Raw genomic sequence first — 26,642 nt, 5'->3', positions numbered from 1 at the left:
TAATGCAGTCTTAAAGAAGCCCCCACACTCATACCGACATAATATATGGCAGTATAGGGTTATTTATCCATTCATGAACCCTTTGGCAAAGGTTCTTACTGGATACAGAGTTTAACCGTTGAAACATATGTTTCTAACTTAACATCTGTAAGGGGACATTTGATTCAATTGTATTGTTTGTTAAGTTTCTGATCTTTCGAACTAAATCTTTTTTTTGTCTTTCTACTGTAACTATGACATGGGTTAATTTGGGTTCCTTCATTAAACTGACAGCATTCCTATGTGCCAGTTGATGGGAGCATGACCAATGAACGCCTAAACAAATTGTCCTCAAATGTCACCAGTCCTATATAGCAGAAATAGAGACTACGTGCCGGTCGCCCATCCGCTCTCCATCGCACATTCTCAGTCTGTCATCGTGACTCATGTTTAAAGCTGATTTAATAAAGATGCCCCTTACTAAAAAGGGGATCTACAAGATGCATCAACCAGCAGCGTCCCGACCAAGCTGAAGAACGGGGGAGAGGAGGAAGAGAGGACTGAAAGGCTGGTCCTCAGAAAGTCCTAAATGCCTGCCAGACAGTTAGAGGGGTTTTTACAAGTAGAAAGGGCTTGGGAGGCTGCATCTCAGGGCCTATTCAGGTCCAGATCCCAGAGGGGAAAGGTGAGTGGCCTTATCTTCTCCTGGCGAGCCTCCATACTCTTGATATAACTCTGATCCTCTTAAGATAGGAGACACAATGGGCCGACATTGTAGGCAGTAAGAGCCGTTCCCTCCAAACGTTTCATCATTATATTCAAACCAGTTTTGCCGTTCTGGAAGACAGACTGGGTGTTTTGTGAGTAGAACTGCCCAGATGCCTTGTCTATCTTCAGTTGTATGCTAACACTGAAGTGTGATGATTAATAAACTATTTGTGGCAATGTTTTTGGTAAAAGGTCAGTCTTTAACAGTGCTTACAGTGCTAACAGTTATTTTAATTCTACAAAACTGTGTGGTTTTCTGGTCCCTCTATTAACAGCAAGAAGATTTCCTCTCCCTCAGTGTATTGGTTGAAAGGTGAGATGGGGGATCAAAGTCCTGTGTGTTGATCCTGGCTTAGACAGGAATGGAGAGCCTGTGTGTAAAACGTTCAGGTTTGAGATGCCGGTGGTTCTACAGTAAGCTCTGCGACCCTTAAACTCCATACACTACAATCCATGCCCATTCACAGTTGACTTCTATCAAACATGTTTCACCCACTCTAGAATCAGAAACAAGGCACGGCACTGTGACAGGATACAGACATACATAACCTTACAGTTCACTACAAACCCGCGCTGGGCTGTGAGGCTCACTATGTTTGCCGAATATTTTTGGACACAGTATCCCCATGCTCCTAAGAGGAAGTGGCTTCTTCCCTCTGGGGAAGCCAGATGAGTATTTGTAGGCATGCAGGGCACAGGTAGCAACGTTAATGCATACGTAAAATAATGCCTCTGGATAATATCGGTGTACAGCCCACTCAAGGCAGGATCCTACAGGTGGAGCTAGAGGTAGAGCTGGAGATGGAAAGAGAAAAATAGGCTCTTCACATGCATACAGTTGGTCTCCACCACCTTCTTGTCTTTATTTCGTATGATAACTAAAATGCCTCTCTAGATTTCTCGCTAGGAAATGTTTGGTTCATTTTTCTAAATGTATAAAAGAGAGGGGGAAAGACTATCACTGTATGTATGAATATGTACTAAACAATATTCGTTGTTGTGGAAAAATATCATACAGCAGTAGAGTAGAATGTTGTGAATTGCTTTGCAACAGTGTTTTCTTGTAAAGTTTTCCACTGTAAAGAGGCCAATCTGAAAAGGAAAAACCCCACAATTACCGGAGTTCCCTCTCGTTTAAAATAACGTTAAGACTGTGGAAACAGTCTTAATGAAGGTATCTTAATGACATGGTAATTTAGCAACGTAGGCGTGTGGCTGCAGTTAGCATTATGTAGTTCAAATCACTAGGAGGCCAAAATAAAAAATAAAATCTAGAACCAACATTTAAAAATCCTCGTGGCAATGAATATACTAGGGCCAAAATTGATCGCTAATAGCCTACATGTTATAACAATTCTGGCAGTATAGGTCTATTATTTTATTCACATAAGAAATGTGCCTATAATCCAATACTTACAGGATAGCCTGTCTTAGATTTTGGAAATTTTAATCAGTAGCTCGTGACTGCGACTTTTGAGCAGCTTTCAGGTTAAAACAGATGACCTAATTCAGTTAACTGGAAAAGTTTAAATGGAAAACAATTGATGTGAAATGGATTGCAGTTTAATCTATGATGGGGATGCAAACACTGTTAACTGATATGTAGCAAGCAATATTCATGTCATTATTATAAAATTGCAAAATGATCATTAGGTCTTCACAATAATATATTAATATTGCCAATAGGCTATGGTGAAAAAAGGAGACATTTTTTATTTAATAAATTACTTTACGTTTTATCTGTTAAACAGGAACAGATAATCCAACAAAACTGTATGTCAAACTGTCCTTGAAATCCAGTCTGCTTTGTTATGCTAATTGTGCCTGACATCACCAGGGAGATCAAAGCGGGGCAGGAGTACTTATAAAGTGAAGCTGTTCTGCTGCCGAGAGTCCGACAAATTCCGCAACGCGAAAGACCATTGAGGAACCTGCGAGAGATAAGCGCTGTTGGGGAGTTAAAGGATGCGTAGTCTACTTCGCACTTGGAATCACTTTTATTGCGATCCTGTGGATTTACAAATATATTTGGTGGATATTGAATGAAAAGGATATTACACGGAATTTATAAATCGACACTAAAACAAATATAACTCGTGAAAAGGTAAGGCACGATGATAGAATGATAGGCTGGTCTTATTTCGAGTAGAGATGGCAGACAATGAAACCGTGAATGAAGTTGTGTCTTTATGGCTATATAAAGAGTTGGAAAACTTTGTAAGGATCGTATTGCCATGATTTAAAACATAGGCTATTTGCGTAAGTCTTCAAAGGGAGTCAACGCTTCTTGTATAAATTGGTAAACATTTCTAAAATCAAACATTTTTGCAAAACATTATCAACTGTATGAAGTTAACAAAGTTGGATGTATAGAATCTACATGATTTTCTGAACTAAAATTGATTTTAAATTTACATGATTGGGGTAAAGAGAAATAAAAGTATTTACAGCAGTGATACTGGCTATAGCAATTTACTATTTCTGTCTATCCTAATTCAATATTAAAAACGTTTATATTAATTTGCCTTAAAATAATAGGCCTAATCTTTAGAATATTTGTAGATAGGCCTACATGTTCAACTAGCATGACTAGCTGTAGGCCAACTGAAATGTTGTAGACGACTTATGTACAGTAGGTAGGCTATAACACTCATGTTTAAGGGACTTGAACAATATATTTGCCTATAGATTCCACAAAGAAGAATATAGCCACAATGACGCTTGAATCTCAAGCTTGTTACTTGGTCCCTACTTCTTATCACCTCAAATTTAAAAACAATAGTTTGTGTGTTATACTAAATAGATTTAGGGCACTCTTCAAGCAGATTTCTTATCATCACACGCACAAATAAAAAGCTATCTGATAGAGGTAACGTCAGATATAGCCTACAGTCCTGCCCACTGGAGGGTAGAATGCTGGTTTGTGGAAATGTTGTAGTGATCAGAGATCTTCAAATTCCAGAGATTTTTCCCCCCGAAATGGACCAGCGTTGTTAATTCAACTAGAATATATCACGGTTGAGTATATGGTTCAGGGCATTGGCCAGCCATGTTGGACAGTGGCTGGTGTTTGACATTTTTGGAAATGAAAATAGGTTTGAGAAATATAGGCAGTTGGTTTAGGCTACTTAATATCAAGGAGGGTCATCATTTAATTCTTTATAGTGATTATTCTTAAAGTGTTTTAAAAAGTATGTGTTTAACCCCTTTCACATTTGTGTAGGACTATTTGGTGTAGATTGGTCGTACTATAATGCTCAAAGTATGTTAGGACAACTGTATTCGGATAGAATATTTGGGCGTGATAGTGCTAAATGAGTTTTTGTGATGTCGCCTGATGCTGAGATGTCTTTGATTTTGTTAAACAGGGATAGGCGTTGCCATGACAGTTGACTTTTGATTGCACCTCCGTGCCAAGAAGCCAACAGCCACCTGTGTCTCGTGCCGTTTAACTGGAACACAAGCACCATGAAGAGCACCTCTCAAATCCTCTCCCTGTGTTTGCTCACAGTTCTGCTGCTGCCGCATATCTGCTCTGGCATCAAATGGCTGTAAGGACCCTCCTCTCTCTTCTTTCTGTAGATTGAGGAATGTTTGTTTCACTCTTTAAATGTTTAATGCATGTGGGTAAATTGCTTTGGCAATAAAAATTAAATTCTCTAAGGACATTCCTTTGAATAACTTGACTGAATCCCAATGAACGTTGAAGTGAAGTCAGGCCGTGGGTTATTTGTCTCAAATTATCGGATAAGAAAATTATTTTAATGCCACTCTGTTGAAGTAGCTGATGTCAATGAGCAATATGAATTCTATAAATAGTAGCCTATTAGCAATATGACTTTGCAAAATGTGCTGCGTGCGTTTTACCTTAAGTTGGAAGTGAGCGATTACTTCCATTTTTGTATAGTCTAAGTTTTCTGTAATTCATAGAAGACTGACACAGGCCGCAGCACATTGTCAATCTACACTATTCCTGATGGAACGTATCCGTAGTCGTAGCATACTGAAACTTTTGAGAGTATTGTTGTCAAATTTACCTTTTACACTTGACCAAATGCACCTCGGGGACATGGTAGAGCATGTGCTAAATCCAAAAGCAGGCTCCTCTAGCCTTGATAATGCACGGCCGGCGATGCAAAACAGATGCGGCCGTAAACACCTGCGAGCGGGGCGAGAGCTGGGTTACCACGAGCACTGGGGAATCACAGCTTATCATTGGGCACGGAGCAGTGGCCAACCTCTCTCTTAATGCGAAACAGGCCAAGTTGTAGGAGGAATGATCTGGTTCTCACGAACTCAGAAGCAAAGACGTTTCCAAAACAGAGTTCAGAGCCTGACCAGCTTTGCTTGTAGTATCTCTACCAGCTAATCCTCTGTAAGTGCAAAGACGGTGTCTATTTTATATGTCTATAAACAGATGATTCACGTCATAACTGAAAAGTCAGAGTAGGTTAAACCCTTTGACAGGAGAATGTTGATGGTGACAGATTGATGCTGTGTGTGGTTTGTCAGCTAAATATGGGTCAAGGTGCATGCGTTCTGCAAAGAAACGAATTGCAGACTTGACTTTAAGACCCCACCATACTTAAATTATAGACGAGAAACACACAATTCCAAGTTATCTACTGTTAGCCGGCATGTAGGAATGTTTTCTGTTGTGTTAATGTTAAAGATCATGCATTGTCCATGTACTGTCCATGTAATGTGCCTGTATATTGATCCGTGTGGTTGTTTTTCCTGTTGTAGAGCTTTGTCACACACGCCTGGGTCTTTACACATCAACCAAACCCAGCACTGCAAGATACTGCCTGGCCTGGTGTCCTCCCAGGCCCAGCTCTGTCGCAGCAACCTGGAGTTGATGCACACCATCATCCAGGCGGCGCGGGAGGTCAAGAAGACCTGCCAGAAGACATTCTCCGACATGCGCTGGAACTGCTCCACCATAGACATCCCTAGTGACTCCCCAAAGTACAGTCCGGACTTGGACAGAGGTACAACTGGTCCAGAAACACAAGTTCATTGAGTTTAAAACATGTAATTATTGCCGTGATGTGTTTTTTTTGGACAGGAAATCATTGAAAGATCATTGAAATTGTTACCAGTGAGCGTTTCTGTCTTAAGTAAAAGCACGTAAGCAACTCAGTGACCTTGGTGAGGTTTAAGGCCTACTCAAAGTGTTTTATTAGCAAAAGAAAGAGAGAAAGCCTTAATAGTCGTCCTCGGTGGTCCTTCTTGTCTATGGGCTTGGAGAATGTGCCAACCAGAGACCTTCATTGTGTCCCGTTCAAAGAAAGAATATGTCCTCTATCACCCGTACCACCCACCTCCAAAATATCTGTGCCACAATGTCTTTCTCAGTTCAGTATTTGATGCAGCAGTCTATTTCACTTGACGGTTCCTGAGCTGAATTTCTTCAGCATGTCACAATAGATTCCATTCATGTGAGAGATAGAGCTGGAAATGAGACAGGATCTAAACATCTTTTTTTACAGAATCCTTTCTTCTTGTCTGGTTCAAATCTCTTATTTATGTTGTATGGATAGACCTGCCCAGCATCTGGATTTTATATTGCCAACCAACTAACTCTGTGATACGCGGAGGAAAAGAGAAGCCCTTTGTTAATACTTATAGTTGAAAATACTCCCTGTTGAACTAATTATTACTAATGTATAAATGCCACAGTCTTTGATTAATCATGTGTCTGTATTCCCAAACTTCCTGCTGTCATGTGAATGCACCTCTTCCCATACGTTTTCCCGGACTTGTCCTTTGATAAGTTGATCTCCATTGCCTTAAAAAGCACTTGCCAGGCTAGGAAACACCAATGCAAGATGGGTTCATTGAATTTGGGTAAAGATATAAACCCTCCCACAACAAAGAACTGGCTCTTAATCAAATGTTTGAGGAGAGAGCTAGATGATGTGCCTTAGAAGATAGAGCCCATCTGCCCAGAGTTAGAGAAGTCTATGGGAACAGAGAACACTGGCTTCTTCAGACAATTATGTCTTTGATGTAGTTATACTTCGTCCAGGCATGGTTCTCCTTTCACGGCCATTATTCAGTCTTGACTTAAACTGATGGGCCCTTTGTGTACACATTTCATCACCAATTACATCTATTTTCTGTGAGGGCTCAACATTACATATCATTGTCCACACGTTTTCTATCTTCGTTCATATAAATAAAGCTGAGGGAAATTATAAACATTGAACCGTAAAATATCTGTGGCCATGCTGACAACAATTTTCTCTGACCCCCCCCGCCAACCCACCAGGCACAAGGGAATCAGCGTTCGTCTACGCACTTTCGGCAGCGGCCATTAGCCACACCATCGCGCGGGCGTGCACTTCAGGGGACCTGCGTCTGTGCTCGTGTGGGCCCATCCCTGGGGAGATCCCCGAGCCGGGCTACCGCTGGGGGGGCTGTGCCGACAACCTGCACTACGGCCTGGTGATGGGCTCCAAGTTCTCCGACGCCCCCATGAAGATGAAGAGAGCAGGCTCGCACGCCAACAAGCTCATGCACCTGCACAACAGCGAAGTGGGGAGACAGGTGGGTTCATAAGGCATTGATGCTATCAGGCTAATCAGGCAATGAGGCAGACGGACACACACACACACATACAAACTCACACAAGCACATACACACACATTCATGGACACACACATACACGCACACAGTATATTTTCTAGTTGCTAACCACAATGTTGGATCGGCTTCCGCTCCACCCAGGCCCTGAGAGACGCCCTGGTGATGAAGTGCAAGTGTCACGGTGTGTCCGGCTCCTGCTCCATAAGGACCTGCTGGAGGGGTCTCCAGGACCTGAGAGACGTCGCCATGGACCTGAAGACCAAGTACCTGTCTGCCACCAAGGTGGTTCACCGGCCCATGGGCACGCGCAAGCAGCTGGTCCCCAAGGACATCGACATCAGGCCCGTGAGGGACAACGAGTTGGTATATCTACAGAGCTCCCCAGACTTCTGCTCTAAGAACGACAAACTAGGCTCCGTCGGAACCCAGGACAGGTAAGATTGCTGGGAATACCGCTGTGTGTATGTGTGAGAGAGAGTGAGAGTGAGAGAGAGAGAGAGAGAGAGAGAGAGAGAGAGAGACTTGGGCACAGTCGGATGTGTGAATATGCGTGTTCTCAGTCGATAAAACATTCCCCTGTTTTGATGTCACAGCTAACCCATATTAACCACCTCATGGGGGCACAGTCCCCTATCGCTGGCAGTTAGGAAGTGACCCATGATGTTTGTTTGTCGGAGTGGGCTCGTCAGGATGTTGACCTAATGAGCTGTGGGCCTCCCTGGTGGCTCCACTGTGCTAGGAGCAGGCCCGATAACGCCGTTGGCCCCTGAGATTGGCCTGTCTGTGGCCTGTCTGAGCACGTGTCACTGACAGGGCCTTTGTGACTGGGGCCCTTGTGTTGCTATCAGAGTCAGTGAGTAATGCAGTTATTCTTAGGGCCTGAGTCCACTCAGCTGATATCAATATGAGAGCATGACAGTAAGGGGAAATGGGTAATGGACCCCACCTCTCAACACACCCCCTCCCCCCCTCTCACCCCCATAGATAAAGACAGACTCCACGGCTCTGGTTGTGGTGTTTTTATTCGTGTTGGTTGGAACCCTGTGAGAACCCAGTGAGAAGTTTGGGTTTTCTTTGTCTGAACGAAGTGCCAGATGGTGTAACGTCTGACCTGTCTTACATATACGCTACTGTTGGATACCATGTTGTCAGCCTATTGAATGTCTGTTTTTCTGTGAGTACTGGAGCAAGGCTTTTGAAGCTGGATAATTTGACTTACAGCATCTGGCAGTTGTTGTTGGTTCACTAACTTAGGTACAGTCAATTATAAGCTAAAACAATAGTCAGATAAATAAAGAGCTAGCTGCGCTTGTGTTTGATGTCTGCCACATGATAACTGCAGCACAGTCACTCCACTGTGGAGGGGGCCGTGCCCCCGAAGTGGCCCCTGGAGGCAGCCAGTCTAAGTGACTAACCTGGTCAAGGCCCCCCAGACCCTCATCTCCCGCTGTCTTCCCAGATAACCTGCAGACATGCTCCACATCAGGTGCACTCTCCGCGCCCCATGCATGCCCTGTCCCCAGGCCTGATAAGAGCCCGTCACGCACGCCATACACCGCGTGTATATTTAGTGCTTTGCGCCAAGTCACAAGGCGTCACCCCCTCCATCGTCGCTGTCTGTCGGCGAGGGGACGTGTGACACTGACGTGCCGCCTGTGTTTCTGTGAGGGGGGGGGGGGGATCTGGAGGATGTTCCAACGGCCTGTCCCACACCTCCTGGCCTCGTCACGCTGCCCTCGCGTCCTACGGCACTCCCACGACCCTCCGCTGACTCGGGGACGGACCCCGGCGCTCTGCAGTGTCCACTTCAGGATGGTGTTATCTGGCTTTACCCTTGAAGTGACTTCTAATCTCGTCACTCCTCGCCATGGGTAACTTTGACCCCTATTGATGATACCTGAAGTGGGGAAGCAAACATGTCTTTCTGAGCTAGAAACAGACATGTGAAATGTTGAGCTCGTTCAAAGATGTCCTTATCTGCCTTGTGATATTCACTCGTGTAAGGATGCTTTGTATTAATGTGTTTGGGGTGGGAAGCTGCCAGTGGTAAACACATAACCGCCGCATGCTGAACATCAGTACCATCCAAAGCTGAGCGGTGAAGTGACTCTCTGAAGCAGGTCTTGTGAGGGAGCGGTCTGATACGTTCATGGCACTAGAAGGTCAAAGTTCCCCAGACAAAGCATATCTGGTCCACAGCCATTGTTAATTGGCTGGTCCCAAAAGCTGCCATTGTAATGACCCTGCCCTACTTTTCCCAGTGCCAGTCCCACTCCTCCTTCACTCCTCTTCTCCGCCTGCCATCCGTCTGGCCTCACTCACCGACTGACCATTAACACTCGAGCCATTATGAAACAATGCAGTTATGTGGAGCGAGCTTAAGAGCAGGCAGGTCTGAGTATTCACTGTGATTTAGGGTCGGGGCTGCTGTGTCCTCTCTGGATGCCCCAGGCGGTAGGGGTGAATGAGTCCCAAGTGTCCTTTAGCCCCAAAGATGCAGCAACTCTAAGGGGGTGTTGCTGTTTTTGGGTGAACGCACAAAGCATTCATCAAGCTTCGTTTTAGGGGACTATTGTGGGCCTTCTCAGTGACTCTCATTGGATAATGTGGCTCAGAGAGAGAGGCAGACTAGTGGTAGACTTTTGTTTGCATGAGGGAGGACGTCGTTTGGGAGAATTGTGTATGAATAAATGGGAATATGGTGGTGACTCTGGGGGCGAGGTTGCTGGAACACAAGATTTGTTGCAGTTTGAGTAATAGTTGGAATGTCTAACTCAGAACTCCCTCTCTTTCTCTTTCTCTCTTACCCCCCCCCCCACTCTCTTTGTCTCCCCTCACTTTCCCACCTCTCTTTCACCCCTGCCCCCCTCTCCCCCTCCCCCCTCTCCCCCTGCCCCCCCCCCTCCCGGCGCGCTGGCAGGCAGTGCAACAAGACCTCGGTGGGCAGCGACAGCTGCGACCTGATGTGCTGCGGCCGTGGCTACAACCCCTACACAGAGAAGCTGGTGGAACGCTGCCACTGCAAGTACCACTGGTGCTGCTACGTCACCTGCAAGAAGTGCGAGAGGATCGTGGAGAGATACGTCTGCAAATGAGTCCCTTCTGCCTTCACTTACAAACACACACCCTCCCTCCCACCCATTCCGCCAACTCCGGTATCTATGGGAGAGGGAGGGGCACAGATAACCAAAGCACTACGTTACCCAGAAGGCTTACTTTTGTCTTAAGCTTCAGCATGTATATTTTGACAAGAAAACGGTTTATTTTTGTTTAATTATTATATTTCGACAAAACTCCAACCGGTAAGTTGGGACGTTTTTTTTCTCTCTGGTTTTTTCGTGAACTTTGGCTCTGAGCTGTTGAGACAAGGCCTGTCAGTTCACGTTCAAGACCACCGTCCTCCAGGGGTTTTCCTCTTGTTTCGTAACACCTGCATACACTCGCCCTACTCGGATGTTGAAAATCTATTTTCTTATACGTTTATTAAAAAGAAGTGATATTGGATCATGTGTTTGGATGAGAGAAACTGAAGTCTCAGCACTCTCTTGAGTGTCTCTCATGTTCTGATGGTGACATTTCAGAGAATTCTCTGGAATTCAAAAGGGGTCTGGAGCATCCAGGGGGGCGTTTGTTCTAATGGTACTCAGAGAACGAGGTGAACCGAGAAGAAGAAGAAGAAACACACAAAAGGGAACTTCAAGTACTTTCAGTCGTGGAACTTTCTGGTGACTTTTGTTTGACTGGACACTTAAGCACTGGTACTCGATAGTGGAGATGCTTCATCGCTGTGCATTTGCAGAAAAGGACAAAGAACTCTTAGTGTTTAAAGCAGTGCATAATGTTTGACACCCACACACACAAATACACACACAAGTTGTCCACAAGTGAACACATTCAAAGCATGTCGACTGTATGGGTCTGCTTCAATGCCGTTTTGTAAACCACTTTTGTGTGGATGTACATACTGTCTTTTTGTATGCTGAATTAAAGAAAGAAATATTTATAAACAAATTAAAGAATCTTTAAGCTCTGTAGATGGAATTGAAACGTTTTTTCTTTTCCCAAAACAACACATCGACCTCCTAATGAATATATAGCTGATTCTGATGGTTCTTGGCAAGAACAAACCTTTAAATCATACCAGAATTGTTTTTGGAATCGACAATGCTTTTTCCCCTCTTAGCATTACTGTAATTGATTACACCTCCAAGTGTTAAGAAAATATCAAATGAACACTGTTCTGACAGTAAAGAAAATGAACACTACTAATTAGAACTAAGGATCAACCCCACATCCTGGGAAAGTGTTTGTTTGGACATTCCATCTCTTTACAAGGATCACATCTATCATTGGCTTAGGCAATCTTTAGGTGGACCTCTGTATGGCCAAATAACCAATTAAAAGACTCAAAATTGAATTTATTCCAAAACAAAGGGTTAGATTGTTTGTCGAGGGAACATACTTGGCACTCTGTCGAGCTGAGGTATTGCCCTCTGACCAGTCTTGTGTTGGCTGAAGTGGTTCTCATGATTTTAAACAGACAGAAATAGCTTTTGAGTAGGTTGCTGGTTCGGCATTTTGGCCCGTATTAAAAGCTCTCACACGCTGGAGCTCCAAACTACACCAGACATACAAACCGCTGCTTGTTGCCAAAATAGCAACAAACACTATGGAACTGCAGGGGACGGACAGTATTATTTATGGAATGCAATCATTGTTATATTAGCTTTATAGAGAGGCCTTTTATGACCCCTAGGTTTGTTTGCAGTAGTCACTTAATCCTTACAAATTGGTTGAGAAGTGGGTTGTGTGTTTAACTGGCTTTTTATGTTAGGGAGTGGAACGGTAAAAAAAAATATACCACAGAGAAAGTTCCAGATTGAATCTTAGCCAGTAGTCAAGCCAAACCTCTGTCAGTGATACCAAACCATTTTCAGGCTGTGATAACACATGGGGCTGATGAAACAAAAGGTTGTTCACACAAACCTGCAAATCTTCATCATGCTCTCACACCAAGCATCGTCTATAGGCCCGCTGTAGGTTTGTGTGTAAATACAGAAAGGGATAGGGAAACCTAGGGTAAAGGTAAAATAGGTAAGCAAAAAAGAAAGTCTGTGTCCCCCTATAAACATATTGTGTAAGCTAATGAGGCCCCCTGAGTGTTGTTTAGCAACACGGTGATACAGATCAGTGCAAGTGGAATGTACATTTCAGATTTTTGGAGGGGCCCGCTACTTTCCAGTAAATTGTGTTTCAGCAATCCTGTTCCAGGCAATCGCCTTTGGTGAAGCGGAACCACTGTCAGTCAAACTCGAGCGAGAGGAACCACTGTCAGTCAAACTCGAGCGAGAGGAACCACTGTCAGTCAAACTCGAGCGAGAGGAAAGTGGCAAAGTTCAGACAAGAATTGAAGGGGCGCTGTTTCTCATATTTGAATTTGTTACCTATCGCAGCTTTGAAGAATAAAGGGCCAGGTCTATGAGCAGGCTCTCTCTCCACACAACCCTTTCTGTCGACAGACTCAAGGACTCCTCAGTCATTGGCATCCCTCCGACTGGCAGCTGGGCTGAAGGATATGTGTGCGTATGTGTGTGTGTGTGTGTGTGTGCGTGTGTGTGTGCGCATTCCCTCTGTCTGCTGTCTGTCGGTGGGGCCATTGTCGCCACTTGCGAGTAAGTGAACCTAACCTGTTGAGTGACTTGTCACAAGTTGCCCTCTATGTTGCTGCCCAGCCCAAGGGCCACTGACAGGACCAGAGTTGGAAACCTTGTTTCTGACAACTTGGTCTGTCAAAGAGCTTATGAGGTGAGTAGAACCATGCTGTTCCGTCAGCCATGCTTGTATGAGCTGGACTATGCAGTATAGTATGGATCTACTGTGAAACCTGACTTCAGTCATTTCACATCAAGCAACATCTCCATTATTTCTCTTCAATGCTAAAGCCAGAGCAGCTGTAATAGCAAAATTAAACGGTAAAAACATTGTTGAGTAAGATTAACTTGTTTAGTTCGTCTTAATTAAATCCTGTGAAAACTGAAAGAAGAATGAACATGGAGCATGTTTTGTAAATAGGAGAGTCTTGAATCTGAACTATTCACCCAACAATGTAATATGTAAAGCTTAATCCGGATTCTTTCAATTTTCACAGTACTTTAGTAAAAATATAAATTCACCCCCTTTGAACAGTTCCATAAATATTAGCAATTACATAACTATTTACCAATGGTCAAAAACGCACAATGTTTATTTGAAAATCTCTCAGTATATATATACATATATTATATATCAACTCAATCCATCTGAAAGGTTAGTTGAAAGAGTAAGCTTATCTACTCCATGCATGTCACATCTCAGTGACCTCATCCTGACCCCTGTAAAATATCTGGTGTTGTGAAACAGATCATGTCACTCACGATGACACAACACACCCTATGTGCCCTCCCTCCCCCCCTCCCCCCTACAAACTACAAACATCAGCGGCTCAAGTCATTTTAGAAAACGAGAAAGTAAATCATCATGGTATGCTTTCTGCCCTCCCTCCCTCCCTCCCTCCCTCCCTCCCTCCCTCCCTCCCTCCCTCCCTCCCTCCCTCCCTCCCTCCCTCCCTCCCTCCCTCCCTCCCTCCCTCCCTCCCTCCCTCCCTCCCTCCCTCCCTCCCTCCCTCCCTCCCTCCCTCCCTCCCTCCCTCCCATCTATCCTTCCCCACACCCTGCAGCCTGCAGAGTGAGACGGCAGAGGAGCCGGGAGCGCCGGCAGCAGAATGAGCGCGGCGGACATCCCCACAGCTTTAGTGGCCCCCCGTGTCTGGGCCGTCGAAGAGCACTGTCCTCCAAAGAAAACAAAAGAACGGAACTAATTGTCGCTGAAGTTTACGTTTCGGTGTTGTTTCGAGGCAGAGCGCCTCACAGCCGGTGCGGTGTCGGGACTGAGCCTGGCTCGGCGAGAGTTGCCCTTAAATCGAGGAGGGGAAGGGGACTTTAATGGACATCAGGGAAAATCTTAAGCGGTTAATGTCAGCCTAGACCATATAATGACAATCGCCTTTGTGTGCCCTCTGGTATAGGTGCTTTCCGTGAATGAGGGAGACAAAGAATTTGACTGGAGTGGTAAAGGCATTGAAATGTACTGACCCGTACTGTAAATGGTCTTTGGTGGGCCACTCCCACACCCTCCAGCCTTTTGTAAACAGCCCCAGCCGTATGTGCTGTTAAATGCTGGTTTTGTTGTCCCTCTCCCTTTCTCTAACTCCTTTTTTCTGAGTGTGTATGTGTGTGTGTGTGTGTGTGTGTGTGTGTGTGTGTGTGTGGGGCAGTTAGGATGTGACCTCAGGCATGTTGCCTAGGACACAATGGACACAAGGCATGCAGCACTCCTGGATAAAGGCAGACCATTGGGATGGGTCAAGGGGTAAAGGGTTATGCTGGCAGGCAATAATGGCATTACAACATTAAGATCATCCGTAGATTTTAATCGATAGGCGTACTGGTAACGAACATGCAGAGTTCTTGTAGAATAAGTTGTTGCAGAATAAGATCAGTTCACATGTGAGTTATGCACAATGCCACATGTTATATATAAAAGGCCCTAATGAACGGGAAGTTATGCAATGAAATTGTTGTCTCATTTTAATTGCAAGTTGAGTTTGATATGGTACATTGACTTTCAGAAATTCTCTTTCAAGTTCAGTACACAATCTAAAGTGATACTGACAACTTAGAGGGCCTCTTCTTGGGCTCCGTATATCATGCATCTGTGTCTGTTTAAAAAGGGTGACACTCCTAAAGCAGATGGCTACCAAAAGATGGTTAGGATGACAGAAAAGCTAACATTGTTTGAGAGGGAAAAGACAGACGCATATATATATATAGATAGAGAGACAGAAAGAAAGAGAGAGAGAGAAGGAGAGAGAGAGGTAGACAGAGTTAAGCACTCTGGGAAAAGTAAACACGGGGCCATGTAATCACAGAGACTGTCCAGGGCCCCCGGAGCAGCTTGCACCCTGAGGAGAGAAGTCAACAATCCCAGGAGAAAATGGCCAACTAATAGACATTAGTAAGCAGAGTTCATAGGGGGTAAGAACACAGATTATTCAAACGAAGCACAATCAAACTGCAGCGTGTGTGTGCCGAATGTCTGGCTCCTTTATGGTCGCCGCATTTTCCAATCCCTCCTGTTGAATCAACCTTCCACTCTGTTCCATGTAAATCACTTTGCAGGTCCTTGTGTGGTGTGGGTCTGTGTGTGTGTGTGTGTCTGTGTGTGTGTGTGTGTGTGTGTGTGTGTGAGTGTATATATATGTTCTGACCAGCTGCCGTCTCGAACCCTTCTGTATATAATCTGGATAGTATACCCAAGACTATTCCGGCCTTTCCTGACATACGTTCTCTCGCTGTGCGAGGCCAAAGTAAGCGAGCCCAGAGTGGGCCTGTGATGACGGACGTTAGCGGCGCTGGCAGGCCCAGGATCAGTGTTGATGATCTGATAAGTGAAGCAGCTCAGCCTGAGCGGAGACCACAGAGTGGTGTGGAGGAGCGGGCCGAACGCCTCCTCCTTTCAGCACCGCCAGTGATGTATTTATCCCGTTCATAATAAGAATGTAGTCCACAGCTGCACTTTAGAGCTTGAAGGGGAACGCGAGACTTAACTCATAAGACTCAGAGGACAAACCAAATACCTTCTCCTCACACTTTTCTCTTCTTCACTTGGGAATTTTATTAGCAATGATCAAACAGCTTAACCCTCACCAAGACGAATTCTGAAAATGTACTTGCTATTGAACTGTTCTGCTAATCTGTAGGTTAATCTATAAATTGTATATTAGGCTAATCTATATCTTGGAGTTGGATTTTTGCCGGATCTTGACTCAGGGATTTGAGGGAAACTATGACTGGTTTCAGCATGACCCTCAGGTGGAGGGTTTGGTTATGGAGAAGAACGCGTCTTCATACTGTGTGAATGTGAATACTGATGGTGGAGGAGTGCCGTGTGTTAGCTGGGATTCAGCAGTGGAGAATGAAAGTCAGACAAAAGTTCAGACAGACTCGTCACCAGGATTAGAAAGTTCCAGGCCACAGATGAGAACAATAGAAGACTGAGTTCCCAGCTTCCTCTGTATGGTCGTGTGTGTGAGCTTGTGTGTGAGCTTGTGTGTGTATGTGTGTGTATGTGTGTGTGTGTGTGTCACATTCACTTCAACATGATCTCCCTACCTATTTCCCTCACACCCACACCCACCCCCCCCATGCACCCCCACACCCACCCCCCCATGCACCCCCACACCCACACCCCCCCATGCACACAAACACCCCCCCCCATGCACCCCCCCCCATGCACACAAACACCCACCCCCCCCATGCACACCCACATCCCCCTGAAGATGCACCCTCACACACATCTGAAGACACAAATACACTCACACAAACACGCACACACTCTTTTCCATGGGAACAAGTCCAAGGTTTTTATGAACTTCATATACCTACTGAATAATCAGGCTATATAGGGCCAGATTCCAGATGAATGCATATAGAATTCAGATGAATCTCCTCTTTATGCAACTCAAGCGCATCACAGTCAATCAATCTACTGCCCGTCTGAATCCGTTTTCATAACATTATCTAAGAAAAATAGTTGATTTTAAGTGATTAGGAGGGCAAATGAAGGATACACACACACAGACATGTACGCATGCACTTATTTCAATCTATCTTCCATTCCAGTGCATGGGTCACTTTCAGTGGTAGCCACATTCTCCCCACAACTTTAATTGCTTCCATATTTCTGAGGCTGGATGAGGTAATGCCATCTATTTAGTGATGATTGAGTAGGAATGGCAGCCCACAAAGCCATTATGTGTGATTAGGAGTGTTTGCAGTAGAAATTTGACTTGTGAATTGTCTGATTAGAGATAGGGCCATTGGGAGCAGCAGGCTAGTCCTTTACTGTATATAGGGAAAGTTTACATCTCTCAGTACTGATTTGTCCAGTCTGATGACTGAACATCAACATTCATAATCACCAATGGAAAGATCTAATGTGCAAAAATAATCAATGTACTCGCGCTGAAGACCTAGTCTCTCCGAAAATCTCAGATCTAACTCTTCACAAACCTTGGCGATAAAAAAAACATTATCGGTCAGTATCATTAACAGTTAGTTTGTGTTCAACTTGAATGGATTTGTCCATATCCATGAGTAGCTCAGCTGGTTGTGTGTTGTGGCTGGAGGAGGGTTGTTCATCCAGCCTGGTCCTGGGACACGAGTTCTGGGCCTTCTACCTGAGCCTGACAGAGGCTGATTTATTGGTCCCTATTAGAGGGCTGGAATGGACCCAACCTGCCGGCAGGGTTGTTAAATCTGCAGTCCTGATAGGCCGAGGGGGACCGCTGCCCTGAGTCTGACCTCTCAGGAACTCTCTCTTACCGCTCTCTATCAACCTGCTCGCCTCTGTCCACGAGAGTACAATTTAGCGTAACGCTAAGCCAGCAGAGATGATGGCGGAGGAGGACTCAGCTAACTGGATTTCATTCTTCTTCCTCACAATGTGCCGTCATGTGGCTCCAAACACCGAACCAGCGCTCGGATGTCGACGTTTAAAAAGAGAGGGTTTGAGAATGAAAAGGTAAAACAAACTGCTCAGCTGGACGCACACCAAGGATACTCTCATTACTCTGGCGACCTTACAACGGCCCAAGATTAAAACCTTGTTAGGTTCGAACAAACACTGGCTCTTTGTCCAGCCCTGGACCAATCCTCTAAGCTTTCCCCCAACAGAGAGGTTCCTATGAGCGCCCAGCCCCACCCCTGTCTCTGTCGGAACAGAGATGCACGTCGGTCGGGCCCAGTGTAACAGCAACACTGCACACACACGGATGAGCCCAGTCAGTTGTGCGGGGAGGGGAGAGGGGCGATGCAGGCCGACATGATACTATATGTGACGGGGTATACATCTTCATTTCAACGGGGAGAACGCTCTGAAGACGAACGCGGTGCTTCGTCTGAGGATCTGTCTTGCTGTGCTGGGGGTGGGGGGGTCTGGGTGTGGGGGCGGGCGGGGTTGATGCTGGTGATGATAAGAAAGGGCGAGGGAGGCAGAGGAGGAACGAGGGAGGGAGGGGGGGTGAATTTCACAAGGACGGGGATGAGGACAAGGATAAAGTGGATGGGGGATGGGGCGGGGGGGGGGGGGGGGGGTGGTGGTGGTGGCGGTTAGGGTTTGCTTTGGGCAGGGAGTCTCAAGTGTGTGTGTGTGTGTGGGGGGGACATAATGAAACCAGAGGCTTTAAGCTAAGCCATGCTTTAATTTCCACCCAGACACCTGGCCGAGACATGGAAGCTTTTCTACCCTAGACATCTCATCTGAAAGATCAAACACCCTTACTTTCCACCCTCTCCTAAAGGTCATCATGATTGGCCCCTCTGTGTGTCTACTTGTGCTGGGCGGCAGCTCTGGGTGCTGGCCCAGGAGCCCCAGGCCACACCCCCTTCTCTCTCCCTCTGCCCCTCTCATGCTCCCACGACGCTCTGCATGTTTCCTGCTCCTTCTAAATAGTCACGTCTTAATATTTACTTCCCCTTTTCAAGTCCAGGCAGAGAATGAGAGAGAGATGGGTGAAGTCTGGCGGCAAAGTAAGAAATGGATGCTCTCATTAATTCCGCTGAGGGAAACAAACATTTGTCCTTTCAGGCCTCTGTGTGACTTTGCTGAGCAGGAGGGAGGGTGTGAGGGAAGGACGGAGGCTGGGGAGTGACAGCAGCAGCCTCGTTGGCCAGGTACTTGTTTGTGTTATGGAGCCCTGAGTGTGTGTGTGATTGTGTGTGTGTGTGTGTGGGGGGGGGGTGGGTGTGTGTGTGTGATTAAGTGACCCTAGCTCTGCCTGCTGACAAAGAGAACCAACCAGAGAGCTGTTGCGACCAAGTGTGGGGTGAGTAGTGTGCATGTACATAGACAGTGTACTTGCGTGCGTGGGAATCTAGATTGGACACAGAGAACCTGTGTGTGTGTGTGTCAGTGAAGTGAACTGCTCTGATAAATGACCATGTCATTCAGCTGGGTCTAAACCTCCCTCGGAACAGTTTTCCAGTTTGTGTGTGTGGCAATGGCTTACACTCGCCCATTGTTTAAACGAAAGTAAATGATTAAGGAGGGTTCCTTCCAAAACGTTGGTTTTAGTCCTCCGTCAGCACAGAGGACTGTAGCCACGAGCTGTTGGATAAACAAAGGAAACACAAAAGCCATGCTGTGTTGAACAGGTCAGCGAGGACTGATCCTTGTTGATGCTGCAGAAGGAACTGCAACTCTGGAAAGGCGAATTTGTGTTGGGCACATGGGCTGTTTGTGTGTGTGTGTGTGTGGGGGGGGTGTTTTTGTGTGTGTGTGCGTTAGTTGCACAGTGAAACACTACTTTCCCCCCCTGACAGCCGTTAAATTAGACAAATAGAGATTAAGACACATGACAGATGACTTCAAACCTAGCAGGCTTTTCTCCTCCATTCCCTCCCTCCATCCCACCCTCCATCCCACCCTCCATCCCTCCCTCCATCATGCCTTTGCTTCCTCTGCTGTGGGGGAACCAGACTCCTAAGAGCGGTTGTCTCCGTTCCAGGGAGGTTTGATCCGATGCACTGCACATTCCTGCATGAAACCGTTCCCCTTTGGCATTTAAATCGATACCCGTATATACTAGTGTCATGTTCACACTATAACTCATAATTAGACTAGACACCACAGCCACGAGCAAACGCTCCAAAAGGCATACAAATACTATCGTTCACATACTATCGATGACAGGCCAGAATTCATCTCTTCCAAACCAGTTTTGAACCAGAAGTTGATCGATATAGCATTTTTTACATTCAATGATGTTAGGGATCTGAAATGAGATGACAACCATTTCCATCTCTAGCTACAGGGGGTTACACCTCATGGTCTTAGTAACCTCTTCAGTGGTGGACTATCGCTGCACGTAGGCACTCACACCTATCTTCAGCCTGTCTGCTGGGATTAGCCCCACACCCTCGGCTGCGTCCCTGCCACCCTGACCTTCTACTCTGCACACACACACACACACACACTCCTCAACCCCTCGACCTCCAGCAGAGCTGGGTCTCAGCCTCTGTGCAGAATGTGATGCGTGGTCACGCGCTCCCCCCAGCCCCCCAGCCCCTCTCCTGCGACGGGGCTCCTGTGTTCTGGCCAGAGAGAGAGAGAGAGAGAGAGAAAGGGACCGGCGGCCCAGTAACCATGCCAACATTCCAACCGGGAGGAGGTTTTGTCGGAGGGATTTCCTGAACGCTTCCATGCCAGCGTGGCACTTGGGATCCATAATTACGGCTGCTCGCCACCCACTGTCCATGACAGGTGGAGAGGGTGGGGGAGGGGGGCATTCCACCCAGGGGCCTAAGGACAATGGCTGTTCTTAACCTGGCTTTAAACTGCCACTTGCTGCACTCCAAGGGCATTCAGAATGAACGCCACCTGTTTCAATTCCTAAACTCGATCCAAATTGGTTAAACAGAGATCAAGAGATTTTTTGGGGTCCGTGTCAAACTGTGAAGGACAGAAGAAAAGTTAAACAGTTAAGAGATCTAGATTTATGTGTCGAACTTACTGAACATGAGCCCATAGGAACGAACCCGACATCCCTGTCTGGAGTCTCTCTTTAGGAGAAGGGGGATGTCATCCGCCTGTGGTCTGAATTCACATTGTAGATGAAGATGGAGCTGAACTTCCAACTTCCTCCACTGGCCCCCCTTGTCCTCTGTGATAGTGGCCGGCCATCAGAGCAGCGTGGCCTCTGAAGCTGTGTCAGACCTCAGCTCCACCGAGGTCTTATTATATGGAAATTAGATCATGTTTAGAACCCTTTACATCAGCTGCACAATGGATCCCAGCTGTGGGCTTTGAAAGTGCACAGGGTTGTTTTTGTAAAACAAATGTAAAGCACGTGTTTTATGAAGGACTTCATGTACGGGAGATAAATATTGATACCATTGTTGTTGGATGTGCACCAGGTAAGGCTAGGAGCGAGCTGCTAGACAATTCAAGAGGTTTTCAAAAGGCCTCTGCACTTTAGTGAGTGGGTGGGGGGGGGGGGGGGGGAGACACAGAATGGAATGTTTGTTGGCGTGTCCAGATGTTTCTGAGATAAGACGAGGTAGCTCTCTGTGACTCAGTCTCTCGTGCCTGGTTGTCTGTCAATCAGACTTTTCCCAGTCTCATTCTTTCTCTCTCTCTCTCCGTCTCTTTCCAATCCCTTCATTCTGGCACCTGTTTTTTATTGGGTGCGGTCAGAGTCCACATGCTAGTGAAAAGGCTAATTTGCAGAGGGCAACCAAAAAAAAACAGAGATGATCTGGATCATGTCGACAGGGTAACTGACATTCTCATACAGTATAATACATGCACCTATACTGATCCACCAGATGGGATGGCAGGAGTAATCTCACTGCTGCTGGTTTTAAAAATAACATTTGGTGCAGTGTCAATGTGCATTTGTCAGACATTTGCTGAAAGAGATTGGGAGTGCTTGTGTGATAAAGAGACAGTTTGAGCACCACAGAGAAAGAGAGAGAGAGAAAGAATGAGAGAGATCTATAAGAGAAAGAATAAATTCCTTCCATCGTACGTCAAATCAAGTCTCTCTACTTGTCAAGCGCCACGGGTTCATAGCTCTCGACCTATTGAACTACACCCCTTCATGTGAGCATGATGTTATTAGGTGCAGTGTTGGGCAGTGCAGGGGGCAACACTTGGACCAGAGTGAACAGACAGTATATGCCGTCATGATTCTGTATGGTTCGGAATGCTCATGTAGTGTATACACATTCTTGTGTGGAGAGAAGAACAGAAGAGAAGAGAGGATGATAGTAAAGGAGAGAAGAGAAGAGAGGATGATAGTAAAGGAGAGAAGAGAAGAGAGGATGATAGTAAAGGAGAGAAGAGAAGAGAGGATGATAGTAAAGGAGAGAAGAGAAGAGGAGGGAAGAGTGACATGGATAGTTTAGACTTGTGGGCCACATGAAAAACTCAGACTATCACCACCATCCTCTGCTGATCCGGTCTCATGCTCCTCTGATCCTTTGCTCCTGATGTGGCTTTTTTGTTTGTTTGTCGAAGTAAAACATTTGGAAAATGTCAAATTTCTCTCCTACAGTAAAGTGTCACTGATCCTTGTAATAGGAAACACTTCGAATTACAGTAATTCCATGCGGGCTGAGTCCATTTGTTTTGATTTAAAAGGTAGCCTAACTGTGAGGCTATATCTGGTCTGCCTTAGCCAATTGGCAGGTTCATAATTTCTGTTGCTTATAAAAGAGCAATGAGTCGGAAAGCGTTTTTTTTTATATCTTACTCGGGACGGCAAGTCTCTGAGCCAAACTAGCATACTTCCTCCTGCACCACATGCCTGAGCAATGTCTCAGGTCAGCAGTAGCTGCACACACTGAGTGGTTAATGAGCATCCAAGCATGACCCCCCCCCCCCCCTCTGTCTGCAGCTCACACATCCTACACCCCCCCCCCTCTGTCTGCAGCTCACACATCCTACACCCCCCCCCCTCTGTCTGCAGCTCACACATCCTACACCCCCCCCCCCCCCTCTGTCTGCAGCTCACACATCCCACACCCCCCCCCCCCTCTGTCTGCAGCTCACACATCCTACACCCCCCCCCCCTCTGTCTGCAGCTCACACATCCTACACCCCCCCCCCTCTGTCTGCAGCTCACACATCCTACACCCCCCCCCCCTCTGTCTGCAGCTCACACATCCCACACCCCCCCCCCCTCTGTCTGCAGCTTACACATCCTACACCCCCCCCCCCTCTGTCTGCAGCTCACACATCCTACACCCCCCCCTCTGTCTGCAGCTCACACATCCTACACCCCCCCCCCTCTGTCTGCAGCTCACACATCCTACACCCCCCCCCCCTCTGTCTGCAGCTCACACATCCTACACCCCCCCCCCCTGTCTGCAGCTCACACATCCTACACCCCCCCCCCTCTGTCTGCAGCTCACACATCCTACACCCCCCCCCCCCTCTGTCTGCAGCTCACACATCCTACACCCCCCCCCTCTGTCTGCAGCTCACACATCCTACACCCCCCCCCCCCTCTGTCTGCAGCTCACACATCCTACACCCCCCCCCCCCTCTGTCTGCAGCTCACACATCCTACACCCCCCCCCCCCCTCTGTCTGCAGCTCACACATCCTACACCCCCCCCCCTCTGTCTGCAGCTCACACATCCTACACCCCCCCCCCCCTCTGTCTGCAGCTCACACATCCTACACCCCCCCCCCTCTGTCTGCAGCTCACACATCCTACACCCCCCCCCCCTCTGTCTGCAGCTCACACATCCTACACCCCCCCCCCCCCTCTGTCTGCAGCTCACACATCCTATACCCCCCCCCTCTGTCTGCAGCTCACACATCCTACACCCCCCCCCCTCTGTCTGCAGCTCACACATCCTACACCCCCCCCCCTCGCCTACAGATATACTATATTCACTTTCAGCAAAGAGGAAGCAATCCATGACTTTTTTTCTTTCTTTTCTCTCTCTCTCGTTTTGTTTTGTTTATTTGGTTTTCCATCAAGCACTCTTCCCTCCCCCACGGCTGCTGGCCTCCCCTAACTCTCTCTCTCCCGTTTCTTTGTGCTCTCTCTCTCTCGGTGCACTACTGACCACGCACTTTCCTTTTTCTCTGCCGTGCTGGGTTGGTATAGCAGCAGGACTAGGAGCACTGCCTCCTGCCTTTATGCAACATAGATCATTTCCTGGGCGCCCCTCTGCCCTTTCTCTGGCTGACAGTGGCTCTAATCCCCCTGGCTGGAAGTTGGGGTTGTGGCACGGTCCTCTGCCTGCCTGACAGGGTCTCCAGCTCTGGTCAGGCATTCCCATTCCCCCCCCCCCTCCCCTTCTGCTCCAAAACGCAGCAATAGGATTTGATGTACCCCAAAGGAAGTTGTTTTGACATCTGTGTTCAGTGTGTGCAAATGTATGTGCATTCATGTGCGTGTGCATGTGTGAATCTCCACGTGACCTCAAACTCAAACACCGCAGCACTTTGCTCTGTCGGTGGGACCCCTCCCTCTATAGGTGGAGAACACGCATCATCAGAGGGATGTCTGGACTCCCACACGCTCCAACTCACCATGGTGAACCAGGAGGGATGTGACAGCCCCCTGATCCCTGTATGGCCTAATGGATGGTGACATGCTAACACCAGCTCAGACCGCTCCCTTCCCTGTCAGAGTGTCTCCCCCCCAGAGAGGGGGGCCTCGGGGTGCGGTGGGGTGACAGATTTATCGCTGCTCTAATGTGGAGCAGAGCTGCGAAGCTCAAGGCTTTCCTGGGGCCTGGTGGCCCCACCCTGGCTCGCTGGCCCCCTGCTCGTCTCCCTCGCTATCTCCGACAGCGCTAATAAAGGTTTCCACCCCTCGGTTGGTAGTTTCAGAGATTGCCTAATCTTAAACATGGGGTTTGTGTCAGGTGTCGGGAGCTGGCAGCCATTTTGGGTCCGCTGGTTGTTGTCTTTTTGAGAAGAGAGTTGATTAATGACATAGGACGTGTGTCATTTGCCTCTCCTAATGCTGACAGACTGCAAGGTCAAAGAGATGTGTTTGTTTGTGTATATAATACAACCATGAATAATCAGCTATCAACTCCCAGCATAAACCACATTCACACAGATTGTGCCGGGGCTTTGATATGTCCTATGCAGTAAATATTTACACGCCAATTAAAACCATATTTCATTTGACACACAAGTTGTTTATGCTGGGTAATACTGGAACGCCACACCAAACCAAGTGATCTCCCAGGTCCTCACATCCATCTGTCCTGACAGCTAGACTCAGCAGAGCACAAAGATGGCCCAAATATTTATTCTGTGTATTGTTTCCTACGGTGGCCTCTGCCGTCTCATGCTGGGTTCCCAGCAGAAGGCTCCTCAGAGGAAGGATTAACCAACGTTAACACAGCACCAGGCTTCACGGCTCATCCCAGTTTATTAGTGTGGGTGATTAAAAAAACATTGATGCAGTTAACTTCATCGGTTCAAAGGGCTTTCACATTGTTTTGAAACGCGTCAAGTCGGTGTGGGGAGCTGTCTTTGGGGGACGTCATGTTGAGTTTGACTGAGAAACAAACCTTATCATAATTCAAGCCATCAAAATGACATTAATCTCAGTGTCAGTTTTGCAAGTTCTGCTGAAATGCTAATTAAAGAGTTGTGGGTTCGTTGCTCTGAAAACGTTGGGTTTGCCAAGGCGATGCAGAATTGTCCTGCTTTGATCTGTATGGTAACTGAAGTCAAACACGGCCTGTAGGTTGAGTCTTGGAAGGGACGATTCACCTATCAAGCATCCCTCATGCACCCATCCATCATGAACATGACCTCCATTGCATGCCTGGCGCTATCCCCGAATCACAAGGAAGAAGAAAAAAAAAATGGTTTCATTTGTTATTTTGTCATCAACATGACCAATGTTGTTTATTCTGGACTAGTGCTTGGTGGCATGCAAGCATTATCTCAAGAAGGGATCATAGACAGTGTTTAGGTCATAAAGTTACTTTTATGGGACCCAGCTGAGGAACAGACATGGACCTCCTGATCACAACAGAACCCATCCAAAACCGCAGGGTGCCTCTTCTTACCGGTGAACTTCAAGAGAAAATCAAGAGATTTAGAGAATAAAGAGCAGAACTTTGATTAAATCAATATTTCCTCAATAACAATCCAGTCAGTGTATACACAGTATGATGAGGATATAAATCAATACATGTTGTTCCGTTCTAACAAACATGGGGTGAGCCCTATGAGAGAGGAGCCTCAGGGGAGGTTCGGTTTCTCCTTAACCCTGAGTCAGCGCGTTGATGTTGACCTGAGATGTAGCATCCGCCAGGGAACAAAGGGATTTTTATTGGAGCGCCTCCCTGCAGGAAGGCGCTTCTTTTACAGCGGTGGAGCTTGGCCCCTGTCCTCTTGTCCTGGGAGGGGATACGGGCAGACGAGCACTCTGCTGCTGGGTGACAGAATGTGAGGGTCACGTCAGCACAGCAGGGGGTCCAGGGGACCTGCCGAAGCTGAAGTCACCCCGACACGCATTCCTCTGCGTGGGGCTCCACGTGGTGCTCGGTCCTGGCTGGATCAAAGCTGTGTCTGGAGCCCAGGCCTGTCCGTGGCCCCCAGCAGGGGACCGGGCGGCAGGGTCACGGAGGAGCAGAAATACCCGGAGTCTGTCAGCTGATCGCTGGTTGGCTTGGGAGGGAAGCAGCGCGTTTGGTGTGTGTTTGAGCGTGCGTGATT

General features: G+C 47.0%; 1 protein-coding gene across 1 annotated transcript; it reads left to right on the top strand.

Moving 5' to 3' along the window:
- The first annotated feature begins 2,705 nt into the window (after positions 1-2,705).
- Positions 2,706-11,364, top strand: wnt11 (wingless-type MMTV integration site family, member 11). Its single transcript, XM_067257187.1, has 6 exons — positions 2,706-2,851; positions 4,116-4,298; positions 5,494-5,738; positions 7,022-7,299; positions 7,480-7,772; positions 10,259-11,364. Exons 2-6 carry the CDS (start codon positions 4,216-4,218, stop codon positions 10,431-10,433), a joined length of 1,074 nt encoding a protein of 357 aa, XP_067113288.1. The 5' UTR covers positions 2,706-2,851; positions 4,116-4,215; the 3' UTR covers positions 10,434-11,364.
- The last annotated feature ends 15,278 nt before the right edge of the window (positions 11,365-26,642 follow it).

This window comes from Osmerus mordax, chromosome 19, assembly GCF_038355195.1.
Source record: "Osmerus mordax isolate fOsmMor3 chromosome 19, fOsmMor3.pri, whole genome shotgun sequence".
Lineage (NCBI taxonomy): Eukaryota > Metazoa > Chordata > Actinopteri > Osmeriformes > Osmeridae > Osmerus > Osmerus mordax.
This window is presented reverse-complemented; position numbering and strand designations above follow the sequence as displayed.

What these genes read in the sequence shown, in the direction of transcription:
- wnt11 (XM_067257187.1), top strand. Translation starts at nt 4,216, where the DNA reads ATGAAGAGCACCTCTCAAATCCTCTCCCTGTGTTTGCTCACAGTTCTG. An exon ending in CAGTCCGGACTTGGACAGAG is followed by an intron (nt 5,739 to 7,021) that starts GTACAACTGGTC and finishes CCAACCCACCAG; the next exon opens with GCACAAGGGAATCAGCGTTC. An exon ending in TCCGTCGGAACCCAGGACAG is followed by an intron (nt 7,773 to 10,258) that starts GTAAGATTGCTG and finishes GCGCGCTGGCAG; the next exon opens with GCAGTGCAACAAGACCTCGG.